General features: G+C 32.3%; 1 protein-coding gene across 2 annotated transcripts; it reads left to right on the plus strand.

Annotated features, from left to right (window-relative positions):
• The first annotated feature begins 790 nt into the window (after positions 1 to 790).
• Positions 791 to 12,231, plus strand: LOC108340723 (V-type proton ATPase subunit a1). 2 transcript variants are annotated; one of them, XM_017578264.2, is made up of 18 exons: positions 791 to 1,145; positions 2,474 to 2,518; positions 3,253 to 3,372; positions 3,580 to 3,687; positions 3,984 to 4,097; positions 4,227 to 4,400; positions 4,567 to 4,704; positions 7,246 to 7,353; positions 7,489 to 7,596; positions 7,720 to 7,868; positions 8,110 to 8,263; positions 8,640 to 8,800; positions 9,357 to 9,563; positions 9,656 to 9,839; positions 9,928 to 10,011; positions 10,378 to 10,571; positions 10,660 to 10,719; positions 11,556 to 12,231. In XM_017578264.2, the coding sequence occupies exons 1-18, from the start codon at positions 1,002 to 1,004 to the stop codon at positions 11,758 to 11,760; spliced, it is 2,457 nt and encodes an 818-aa protein (XP_017433753.1). In that variant the 5' UTR covers positions 791 to 1,001; the 3' UTR covers positions 11,761 to 12,231. The 2 variants fall into 2 exon arrangements, with proteins under 2 accessions (XP_017433753.1, XP_017433754.1); XM_017578265.2 differs by lacking the exon at positions 10,660 to 10,719.
• Positions 12,232 to 13,551: the final 1,320 nt, after the last annotated feature.

Consider the following 13,551-nt stretch of genomic DNA (forward strand, 5'->3'; position numbering starts at 1 on the left):
ATATAAAAAAAAATTGTTTATAGCATTCAAAATTTTGTGAGTAAAATATATAAATACATGAATGAGTCTGCTCCCAATTGCACCTATGGTTAAAAAGCCAGGTTTACTTTTCTACATTAAGGGTACACTTATTTCTACTTAATTCTCCTAAATACAAAAAGAAATTACAATAGTTTTATACTTATTTTAAATATATCAGTGAAAACAGAATGTATGTTAACCGATAATAGAAATAATTAAATTATTATAATTTTTATTATTATTAAAATTATAATTTTTTTTATTGTGAATATTTTTTTATTTATTTTATATATAATTTTTTAATTAAAAAATAATTAAATTTAAAAATTTGATCAAATTAAAAAAGGAAACAATTAAATTTTAAAAAAAGTCAATAAAATTAATAAAATAATTATTTTAATTGAAAAACAAAAAAACATTATATATATATATATATATATATATAAGTCTATTCATTGATTAAAATGCTTATACATAATTTAAAAATAATTATTACAATAGTGAACTATAACACTGTAGGAGAAGCTATTGTCAAATGATGGTTTAAGAAAATGCTATTATTAATATAATTCAGTTAAATTCAATTTTTTATTATAATAAACACTTATCATTGAGTTAAGTAAAATAAAATAAAATAAACACTTGTCACTGACTGAAGTAAAATATAATAAACACCATAAGGATAAAAAGAAATTCAACTATAGAAAAGCACGTGCACTTTCTTACTTAAGACATAAAAGAGGCAATTGCACTTAGGAATTATAAGCCGAAAGCTATGTTTTCATTTTGGCGAATAAGATTCAGTGGGACTAATGTGAATTTTTCATTTCTAATGCAGTGGCAGTTGCCAAAGGGAAACTGAAACAGAGTGGTTCGCTCTAACAAACCAACACAGCACGCTTCAAATTCAAACAAACAAAACCAAACATATAACAAAACGGTTTTCTCAGATCCAGAGTCGAACTTCCATTGCCGGGAAAATGAATCAGTTCGTAGAAAACTTACCGCCAATGGATCTGATGCGTTCGGAGATGATGACCTTCGTTCAGCTCATCATCCCCGCAGAGTCCTCGCACCGCGCCATCACCTATTTAGGCGAACTCGGCCTCATCCAATTTCGAGACGTAACTCTCTCTGAGATCCAACCTTTCTTCAATTCTTTCAAATTTTTTTCTCATTTTGTGCGCCTCTTGTTTTTTGTTCTGCGGAAACATGTTTCTCTGCATTAGTTTGGTGTTTGTGAGTGCATGAAGGTTTGGCGCGTTTTCCGTTAATGCGCGACATTGTTTTCGTGTGTTGAGTTTTTGGAATCTGGAGCAACTGAGCGGATTTGTTTGAACGCTTTGTTCTCTTTTTAATTTGTTTTGTGGCTGATTTGGATATGGATGCATGCACAAATAGATAGTTTAGATGAAATATGATTTAACGTTGAAGAATAGATTTTGTATTTTGTCGAATCAAATTATGATTTGAGAGATTTGTTGATGAAAATTTAGTTGCATTGTTAGTCATGTTTAATTTTGTGTTTAAAACTTAGGCATCTATGATTGGGTTCCTCTAAGGATAAGTTGAGTTACTGAAGTAACGGAAAATAGTAATAGAAGTGGGACTTAAAATTTTCTATTGCCTGTCTTGTATTGATACGGATGATGGTTTCTTTTGAATTCTTCCTTCCAAATAAGATTGCTGCTCTCTTATCGCAGTCTTATATTGTTCTGTGCTGCATATAAATTTATGTTCAGAAGGCTAAATTTAGAAACTTGATTTTTGGTTTCTTTTTTTACTTTTTCCTCCAATGACTTTAATGGTGAATTCTATTAATGAATGGTTCATTATGTCCGTAGTAGTGTTAGATAACTATAAACGGGTGATCTAGTGCACGAGGCTCTCACCTAATAGGGTTTGGGGTATGCGCAGGCAGATCATAAACTGAGGCTAATCCCGTGATCATCAAGTCACATGCAAAAATATTACTGTTGCACCGAGGCTTACTCTTGTATTAAAGAGCCATACTGTTTAAAATAGTTATTCATTACTATTTGAAGTATTTTGTGGTATAAGAAGGGCTCTCCTTAGAAGTTGTTTCTTACCATGGGAGAATCTCTGTATGTGTAGAGAATTGTTGGTCTTTCAGGTCAAGTTTCTGGATATGTGAAAACTTTGATATTAACGTTCAATCATGGTCTATTTTCCCATACATTTTTGAATGGACAAACTAAAAGTGGTGAAGTTATTTAAATTTTCAATTATTTATCTTCTTCGCAATATCATATATTCCTGTATCCTATTACAAATGATATTTTGGATGGGAACTTTTAGGTGTGTGTGCTAGGAAATCTTCAAAGTTGATTTTACTTTTTCCTCTGCTGCCATGTATTCTAAAATTTCAGTTTTAGAATTCTTCTGATATTAATCATTGCATTACTTATGGATTTTGTTTTCTCATTTGTAGTTAAATGCTGAAAAAAGCCCCTTCCAGAGAACATTTGTTAACCAGGTAGTCTACACTGTGCTAATTATTAGAAATTCTATTGCATTTTGAATTCCCTTAATTTTGTCAACTTTTGGAGTGGTAACTCATTAGTATTATTTTTTGAGGTTAGAACTTTGTCTCGTATGGGACCAGATATTATGAAGCTATGCTTTCCATTTTCCAGTTAGAAAAGAAAGGAAATGTCTTCTAATTACCTAGTTTATTTCATGTTAATCAGAGTATTATTTCAAAAATATCCAGATTTCATATTAAAATAAGGTAGAAACTTGGTCAAACTTTTGGAAATAATTTATTTTTTGTTTTCCCTTTATTTTTCTAGAACTAAACTGAATTTTTGGCTTATAAAATATTTTCATTGTTTAAATAATTGGGATTAGGATAGAGGATGTGAAAAGAGATATAAAAGAGAGTACGGAATATGTTCTCCAATGTATATTGATGTGATATGCGACTCAAAAGACAAGGTAAATAATCTTTATATACTTGACCCATAATCCTTATAAATATTGAAACAGATAATGAAATATGGAACCATTATAAGAGATCATCAATGATATTTTAAAATATTCGAAGGACTTTAAAAGGATATATTATGAGATTTGTAGATATTCTAACAGACAGATTAGCTTTTCATATATTCTTTGAATATTGGTATCTGTCTCCAGGGTCGGATTGTTGTAATATTCTTCAAATATATATTTTTTGTTTACCAATATTAACTGCATTTTGCTTGACAGGTAAAGCGATGTGCAGAAATGTCAAGAAAGCTAAGATTCTTCAAGGATCAAATCAATAAAGCTGGTCTAATGTCTTCTCCTTCGGTCTTGCAAGCAGATATTCATCTGGAGGATTTAGAGGTCCTTCTCTATTGCACTGGTTTTCCTCCATCGAATGTGAACACTGTCTGTAGGGTGTGCTCGATATATGCATATTGTCTGGTTGCCATCAATAACATGATAAAACTTAAGTTGGTTGTCTGCAATTTTAAAACTTTTGGTGGGTGGTTATCACTTATCACTATTGAATCTGACACTGTGAGTTCTGTTGGATTTCTCTTTAAACAGATTCAACTTGCTGAGCATGAACATGAGCTAATTGAAATGAACTCTAACAGTGAGAAACTTCGGCAATCATATAATGAACTGCTGGAGTTCAAGATTGTATTAGAAAAGGTATGATAGATATTTCTATAAGCACATTCTCTTTTAAAGTACGGGAAGTTTTGATACACTAATTGTGATTTTATGTTACAAAGTTTTTCCTGCTTGAATGTAACAAAAAACTAGTTGTTAGAGATATTTTTTACTGATAAGCTTTTCTATTATACTTCTGATTTTAATGTATTCGGTCAAATGTCGCTTATATTTTACTCTGAACTATGGATGTAATTCTGTTCTTTTTATTAGTGAATACATCCTACCTACTCTCTCATTTATGTAAGATATATAATACCGTGCACATGTTTCAGGCATGTAGTTTTCTTGTTTCAAGCCATGGTGCTGTCATTTCAGAAGAGCGAGAATTGGAGGAGAATGTTTTCTCAAAGGGAAACTATGTCGAGACACCATTTTTATATCAACAGGTTCCTTGTAACATGTCTTATTACTGTGGATATCTTTCTACTCTATAAAGTGTAAATTCTGTTACTAGTTTTTTTTTTTTTCAGTTTTGTCTTGTGATGTAAGTGAGTTATAAATGGTTTATTTTACAGGAAATGACACCTGCACCATCAGATCAATCTGGTTTAAGATTTATCAGTGGGATAATTTGTAAATCCAAGGTTCTTAGATTTGAAAGGATGTTGTTTCGAGCTACGAGAGGGAATATGCTTTTCAATCAGGCACCAGCTGATGAACAAATCATAGATCCTATTTCATATGAGATGGTTATCTTCCTTATTGATTTAAAGAATATTTATCATTAGGCTGTAGTTTTATTAATCTGTACTTAACATGTTATTACTTTCACCAATCCCTTGGTTAGTTTTTTTTATTTCCTAATAATTTATTATCAGTCCTCCTGATGACTAGACTATTTCCTGTTCTTTTCAGGTTGAGAAAATTGTCTTTGTTGTGTTCTTCTCTGGGGAGCAAGCAAGAACAAAGATCCTGAAAATTTGTGAAGCATTTGGTGCAAATTGTTACCCTGTCCCTGAAGATATAAGTAAGCAGAGGCAAATAACATCAGAGGTATGTATGCCCAGATTAAGAACATTTTTTCCTCTTTGAACTATTCTTACTATCACAGCATAGGAGCCAGGTGTACTCTAATTTGTAGACAAAAGTTAACTTTTTGCTGTTACAGTTTCTGTGGGGGAAAATTGTCTAAAATTCAACATTATAATATTGTTCGGATCCCACATCAACTACAGATGTATCGTATATTATGACTAATGTAGTCCTTATAAGGCATGGACACTCCTTACCATATAAGCCAATTTTTTGTGTGGTGAGTTAAGCCGTACTTACAAATTCTGAAATTGTATTTGAGTCTATCTTAGATTCGTTACATCACTCATGTTTGTCTGCAATAGATGTTTATTCCTAGGCATGAGGAAATGTTGTTATTGGGTGACCCATGTTTGTCCATGGTTTTGATATAATGTTTTGGGCATGAGGGGATGTGTTTAAATCTTTCATTAAACCAGAGATATGACTATTGTAGCTCTTATAAACCTTGGGCGGTTTCTCCTTACAAAATGGTTTTGTGGATATATAAGCCAAATTTCTGTGAAAAAATATCAAACTTTATCCTAATATCTATCTAGAGAACTTGTTTCCCAATCCAAGAGGCTCTGTTTTGGCAAGGTAGTTAAAATTGAGATTATGGTTGGAATTGTGAAGGGTCTACAAAATCAAATTGTGTGATCATAACACAAATAGTAGATTTTTCTTTCTACAAAAATATGACCCACACACACACATATATATAAAACCTACACGGAACCAATCCAAGTTATGTGAAGAGAAGAGATGTTGTATGTTACAAGTGCCTTAATTGGGTTTTTATTTTATTTGAAACCCATTCAACCAAGAAGGTGAATGGGGCAATAAAAAACACCCTTAATTTTTAATTGGGTTTGGATTTTTTTTTTAATTGAAACCCCTATTCACTAAGAAAGTGAACAGGTGTTGTGGCTGCAAAAAACGTGAATTCTAATTGCATTAACTGTTAATTGGGTGTTTTTGCTGCTAACAACACAAATAACAGGGTGAAATTTTAATCATATTAACTTTTAATTAGTTTTAGGTTTTAATTGAACCAAATCCATTCACCTAAGATGGTGAACAGGCAGTGCAATGAACAATATAGAAAACAATGTTGATTTATTTCTCGATTTTGTTAGACATTCCGTTCGATTTTGCGGTGCCATGGTCATGCGTGATATTTGAATCAGAAATACTGTGCAAAATCATGGATAGTACAATTTTAAAAGTTAAATCTCGATTTTAACTACATAGTCTTTTGGTGCTCTTTAATACTTCCATTCTTTAAATGAAACCATAGTGTCTTGTCCTCCAGGTTCTTAATGTTCCTTAATAGAATTACAAGTTATTATTGTTGACTGAAAAATGGGAAGTAGGAAACTGTTCAAATTATTGGGTTTAGGTGTAGGAAGAAGAGAAAAAGAGACTAAATAATGTGAAATTGATGGATTTGATGTGATACTATTGATAAAACGTTTACCCAAATTTAGAGATTACTAGATTTCATTTAGTAATTAAATAAAAGAAATAAATTATGAAACATAAGAAGTTTGGAAATCATTGTTAAAGGGATATGTAAAACACTCCAAATTAGTACGAGATATAATAGTGATATTATTAGATATTTTTTGATATTTTAACACTCCTCTTCGAGCATAAGTATATCGAACTTGAAGGTTCTTACAATTAAAGTCACCACTGAGACTAAAGGAGAGGTATAACAATGTAGACAGCAGGTAAACAATGTCTACAATTAGAGCCATACTATGTTTTGGACTAGAGTTTGGGGCAAAAGATAGGCATCAAATTGCACTTGGAACAAATGTAGGGGCTAGAATGCTCGGGACAAATATGTGGTTGATGTGAGATACAGTTAAAATGAGTCGATATTGGAATGATCATGGGAGAAAAGTCACCATTGGTATGATCATTAGTGGACTGTTGGACATTATCAATAGGAAAAAAAGGTAACTTTACATTGAGAATAATAACGCTGAAAAAAGATGCACTTAAACCAAGAAAAATAGTCAAGTGTGTACAGAGATAGCAGTAGAACATGGCAGGAGATATGACAAATTGAAAGAAGAAAACAATCGTGGAAATAAAGTGGAGCTCAATATTTAAGGAAATGCAGGAGCTGAACAGTGTGTCATCATGGTGAAATTACTCCTTCAGTATCATGTTTAGATAGTGTTAAAAAGGAAGGGTGAAAATGGAGATTGAATAATCTGAATTTAATATTGTGATAGACAAAGCAGTGAAAAATATTAACATGAATGCTATATTCCTTAGTTTAATTGAATAAAGAATCAATATATAAGAGATATATAAGATATTATGAGAGGGACCTCAGTATTATTGGATGCCTAAGTCTAACATCAAGTAGTAGAAGTATTTGAGTTTTTGGTTTTCTAATCATATTCTAAACTATTATAAGATGCACTAGTGATACCAAGGATATTTTTTTAGATGTCATAATAGAGATTCTATGATTCTAATAGAAAATATAGTTTATGGTTACAGGTTTCGGCACGCCTTGCAGACTTAGAGGCAACTCTGGAAGCTGGAATTAGGCATCGGAACAAGGCTCTAGCTTCTGTAGGAGGCCCTTTAACAATATGGATGGATATGGTAAGAATTAGCTTCTGAATTCATTTTTGTTCCTTGTGATGTACCTGCAAGGCGTTACTAATACCTTATCAGCATTTGCAAGGGATTGACATTTATTATGAACCAACGGTTCTCATTCTTATCATTTTGTGCTAGGTAAGAAGAGAGAAGTCTGTGTATGATACACTAAACATGTTAAACTTTGATGTCACCAAAAAATGTCTTGTTGGAGAGGGCTGGTGCCCTGTATTTGCAAAAACACAGGTATCCCCCTCCCTCAATTTTGTTGGATCCTTACCAATTTCTTTGCGCTTTGATTTTTGAGGAGTTGAAAACATCTTTTATTTATATTATCTATTAAAGAGATTACCTCTTTCAATTTTCCAGATTCAGGAGGCACTGCAACGTGCAACATTTGACAGCAATTCTGAGGTTGGCATAATCTTTCATTCAATGGATGCACTGGAATCACCACCTACATATTTTAGGACCAACGTTTTCACAGGTCCATATCAGGAAATTGTTGATGCATATGGGTGAGACTAATATTCATTATGTTTATTAGTGGCAACACAATATGTTAATGTATTGAATCAAATTACTTTCTTTGAAGTAATAAATGATGGCAACGTGCTAGCTCATGTAAATATATCAATGAATGTCTTATTAATATACCAAGATTTGGATAAAGTCAGTTTAGTATGGAACCCTTATTTTGCAATTTTTCTATAAAAACTGAAAAGATTCCTAGTCCTAATGATCCCTTGTACTCGGCAGTGTTGCAAGATATCAAGAAGCAAACCCTGCAGTTTATACAGTTATTACATTCCCTTTTCTTTTTGCGGTGATGTTTGGCGACTGGGGTCATGGAATTTGCCTGTTGCTGGGAGCATTGGTTCTTATAGCACGTGAGAGCAAGCTCAGCACCCAGGTTATTTCATTCTAACTTTGGCATAAATAAAGTTGCAAGGGGAGGATTGTGCCAAAAAATGAGTGTGACATCTAATCTTTGTGAAAAAAATTAAATTGAGTTATATCAAATTTGATCAATAGTCTTATCAATTTTATTATAGTAGGATCGTCATTGTCCAATGTTTTCTAGCTGGTAAACAACACAATAATTAAGTTACCTTCTTTTTATGATTATTGTGATTTTATGGCCTTAAGTATCTTGAAGTGCAGTATGGTAATAATTCTACTGTACCGCATACAAGTGCAAAAGGAGTTGCACAATTTCCTTTACTTTTGTTCTGCTCTTGGAATTGAAATTAAAGTGCATAACAGCTCTTCGATTTGATTTCTTCCAGCGCCTTGGAAGCTTTATGGAGATGCTATTTGGTGGGCGCTATGTGATACTTTTGATGTCACTATTTTCTATTTATTGTGGGTTAATATACAATGAATTCTTCTCTGTTCCTTATCACATATTTGGTGCCTCTGCTTACAAATGCCGAGATAATACATGCAGGTGTCTTTTATTTCTCACTTTCCATTGCCAGTTTCAATTCTTTCTCTTTTTTTGGGTGCCATAATGTGGATCCACAATGCATTAGTTGCTGGTGTTTTAGGTTGCCTTTTTTTCCTAAAAAAAAAAAACAAACTTGAAACTTATAATCAACCATTCAATTCCTGGTAATGACTCCATGGTTACGAAGATTTTTATTTTTATTTTTAATTTACAAATGTTGGTTCAAATCTTTCTGCTATTCATAAGTTATGCACTTACATCCCAGTTCTAAGATGTTATCTCCAAATCTACATCATGACTGATATTATGACTCTTACGTTGGAAAACCAAGTTCTTAAATTGATTCTCATTTTACTTAAAAATGTTTCCTTCAAATTTGCATCATTAGGAATAATTTGTTTTATATCACTTCCACAATTGCCCTCTTTAGTTATGCTCTTGGTCACTCCATCCTCCTTCAAAACTTAATATTGTCAGAGCTTGCAAAATATTGCTAAGTTGTTTTCTAAGAAGGCTTTTACGTGATGTGTATTTTTTTTATCACTTTCCATCCCAGGGATGCACATACTACTGGCTTAGTAAAATATCGAGAACCATATCCATTTGGTGTGGATCCCAGCTGGCGGGGAAGTCGATCAGAATTGCCTTTTCTAAACTCTCTCAAGATGAAGATGTCCATTCTGTTTGGTGTGGTGCACATGAACTTGGGAATTATATTAAGTTATTTCAATGCTCATTTCTTTGGCAGCTCACTGGATATAAGGTGGACACTTTTCTTCTAACTTCTTCCCACAGTTAATGTTTTTTCTTTCCTTTGAGTATAATGCTGTAATATACTCTTTTTGATGTTTTTAGGTACCAGTTTGTGCCACAGATGATTTTCCTTAATTGTTTATTTGGGTATCTTTCCCTTCTCATCATTGTTAAGTGGTGCACTGGCTCTCAGGCAGATCTTTATCATGTAATGATTTACATGTTTTTAAGCCCTTTCGACAATCTTGGTGATAATCAATTGTTCTGGGGCCAAAGACCACTTCAAGTATGATTCATTTCTTTGCTTCTTTATTGCTTAATAATTGTTCCTTTCCTATTTTACATCATTCTGAGTTACTGTTCATGATATGCAGGTTGTGTTGTTGCTTTTGTCTGTAATTGCAGTTCCGTGGATGCTCTTTCCAAAACCTTTTATGCTAAAGAAGCTTCATAATGAGGTGCCACTTTTGCCTCCCATGCGTGTGTGATTTTATTTCTTGAAAATTGAGAACGTTGTTCACCACATTTTTTGTTTAATTGTTAATATTTTCACATTACACACATATCCTTGTTGGTTTGATTTTCCCCTTTTGATAAAAAAAATTCTTAGGTTATCAAGTTAATTCTCTTGGAGGTCCACGATAAGATCATTTTTCTAAAGACTAAATATGCAAGTTTCAAATCACTTACAACCTCTAATGGCTATACAGACAATTTTTAGCTACACAGTTGCCCCAATCCTATACTTCTGTTAGCAGCTATTTATTAAAGAAGTGCTAGGAGTTTATAAAGATTACTAATCTTTTACATTTATGATAATCTAGAGATTTCAAGGACGCACTTACGGTGTGCTTAATTCCTCTGAGGTTGATCTTGAGTTGGAACCAGGTTCTGCCAGGCAACGTGACGATGACTTCAATTTCACAGAAGTCTTCGTTCACCAAATGATTCACTCCATTGAGTTTGTTCTAGGTTCAGTTTCAAATACGGCCTCATATCTACGACTTTGGGCATTAAGGTTTGGTCAGCTATGATTGACTCATTGTCTTGGGTCCTTATTTTATCAAAGTATTCATCCTTGGTTGATATTTTTTACCAAAATGCAGCTTGGCTCACTCAGAACTTTCTACTGTTTTTTATGAGAAAGTCCTGCTACTTGCTTGGGGGTGAGTTTGAGTCATAATATTTCGTTAATATGGCATACTATTTCCTTTATTATTTTTGAATCCCCCTCCCCAACCAATGGGCATCCTGTGACAGACAAAATTATAATGTATAATTAAAGTTGTCTGAATGGTTACAATGAAAAGCAAATAAAGGAAAAGGTTTTCATAGTCCATAAAACCAAACTTGATCTTTTGAGCAGAGAAGACTCAAAGTACAACACCGGGAAGATGTGATATTTTTGGTGTGAACACAGAGGAAGGGTGGCTGCAATAAATTGCATCATTTATATTTTGTTATTTTGAAGTACTGTTTTATGTTTGATCTATGGCAATAGCATGCATTAGTTTTGATGTATTTTTTTGATATTGTGCAAGTAACATCTATAGATTTTGTTTGGAATCTCACATCGATTAGAAGTAAGACAAGTGTTGTAGAAATAAAATCAATTTATAATATATAAATAGATACAAGTCTCATATCATATTACAAGTCGGTTTTGTTGGGTTAAGTTAAACTTAAAGTCTAGTAAATTGAGATCACGGTATGGAATGAGCAGCATTATTGCAATGGTGACAGTTAGAAACTCGGATAAGTCAGTAAGGTATTTAATGGTGCAGAGTAATTTTGAACAGATCATGTGCATATGGCTGACATAATTATCTTAAAATTAAACCAGTAGAGCCTTCTGTGTAATGTATTTTGCACGAGCCATTTGCAAATTTAGATTAGCGTGACGTCTGTGATAAGTTTGCATTCCCTTTTCGGCCTTTATAGATTTTAGTATCAGTTTTTAATATTCAATTGTTGATATCATCGCTGGTTGCAATTATAACAGGTATGACAATCTTATCATTCGGTTGCTCGGACTAGCTGTCTTTTCCTTTGCAACTGCCTTTATACTATTAATGATGGAGAGTCTCAGTGCTTTTCTTCACGCGTTGCGTCTTCACTGGGTGGAATTTCAGAATAAATTTTACCATGGCGATGGATGCAAGTTCAAGCCTTTTTCCTTTGCTTCCTTAACAGAGGATGAAAGTTGATCCATTCTTGTCTGTCTTGGAACAACACTGTTGGCAAATATGTGCAAAAAGCATATATACAAAAGTAGAAGAAGGAACACAATTAGAAATTGTGGGATCCACTTTAGTGGCTATAACTACTGGTTTGCTTGATAATTTCACCCAGCAACAATATTCTAGCTCATTTTCCCATGCCTATGCTGGTGTGACAGATTTAGACCAACAGTAATGAACGGCATCTGTAACAGAATGTTTACTTTCTAATTTTTCTTTTTCTTTCTTAGACTAGGAGAATGGGAAGAGATTAGGGAAGGGAATGGTTAGACTAATTTTGTAAAAAGAAATCCATCATAGTTTATCTATTGGTTATTTGGGGTTACATATACACACATAATGTAGCGCGGGCCTTCATAGGACACAGTCATGTAGGCGTTTACTCTGATTTTTTTCTTGTAATGATTAATGATTAATCACAAGTTATAGAACCACCTATGTGATCTGGTTTGGTATCTGTGCCCTTCTCTGGCAATAAAATAAAGTGATGTTCCAAATATCCTTTTTGCGGACACACCTACCGACAGGTTTAATTTATTTATTCATCGTGCTTTATTTTTTTCCAAAAAAAAGTATATATATGCATAGGTTATTTATCACTTTTATTCACAGTTCTCTCTGGTTTGGTATTACCTGAGTAATTTCATTAGATTAATTTATGAAAAATAGTTATTAGTTAGTTTAGTCATTTACATTATGAAGAGAGGAAAATTGTCCACCGTAACTAAAATATATAGCATTTTGATAATTTCTGTTGATTTGAGGTAAAAGGTTAAAATTCGTCCGTTTGTGAATTAGAATTACACTTTTTTTTTCCTCCTTTTAAGAGTGTTTAATAAATATCTTGTAAGTTATCATGGTAGTTTGAGGATTTTTAAAAGTATTTATATTATTAAGATTTTGTAATTTAAATTCAAAACCATTATAAAATATGAAGTTATAAGATTTGAAAGGATTTTATGCATATAAAATAATCAAAGGAAAAGTAAATCAAAAGTATTTTATATTTTTACTCTAAAATACATCTTTATGCATTATTATATTCTAAAAAATTGCATTTTAGTTGTAGACCAATACTAGGGAAAACCATTTGTATAATGTGATATACCGATCGATGCATATCCAGGTAAATTAACTATTTGTTCAATAGGACCTATCTGTAACGATAGACTTTAGACATCATTTAAAGCTTATTAATACGGTGACGATAATTAATGGATGGTTAATTTATGTCTCAACGGCTGATAACAACTAATTAATTGGTTTGATTATTTTCAACTCTATAAATAAAGGTTTGATGTGTATATTTTGAACTTCTTGAGACACATCTAACTTGAGTGTTGAAGTGTTTTTTACAGGTCAACGGTTTGGAGCAAATTGGAGAAAAAGCAAAGACAAGAAGCCCGAGACAAACAAGTCTAGACAATCATTCATCGACCTTACAAATTCGAAACAAGTTGTGTCATCTATATACATATTTATCACATTATATATATTATATTAGAGAAAAAAATCAACACTTTATGATTTTTTTAAAATGCTAAATACACCTAAACATAAAAATATTATGACTAAATACATAATAAATCATTATAAATACAAGTATTTCGTATAAAAAGATGATACAACCGTATGTATGTAATCTTATTTTATGTCTAATAAAACACGAATTATTTCAAACGATAAATACATAAAAGTTAATTAATCTCAAACTAAATGGAAGACAGATAAATGTTTACCCCATATTTTAGGAATTGT

Source organism: Vigna angularis, chromosome 5, assembly GCF_016808095.1.
Source record: "Vigna angularis cultivar LongXiaoDou No.4 chromosome 5, ASM1680809v1, whole genome shotgun sequence".
Taxonomy (NCBI): domain Eukaryota; kingdom Viridiplantae; phylum Streptophyta; class Magnoliopsida; order Fabales; family Fabaceae; genus Vigna; species Vigna angularis.

Excerpts from the sequence above, each read along its gene's own strand:
- LOC108340723 (XM_017578264.2), top strand. The coding sequence starts at position 1,002 with ATGAATCAGTTCGTAGAAAACTTACCGCCAATGGATCTGATGCGTTCG. Across the intron at positions 8,801-9,356 it reads TGCCGAGATAATACATGCAG|GGATGCACATACTACTGGCT; the intron begins GTGTCTTTTATT and ends TTTCCATCCCAG. Across the intron at positions 9,840-9,927 it reads GGGGCCAAAGACCACTTCAA|GTTGTGTTGTTGCTTTTGTC; the intron begins GTATGATTCATT and ends CATGATATGCAG.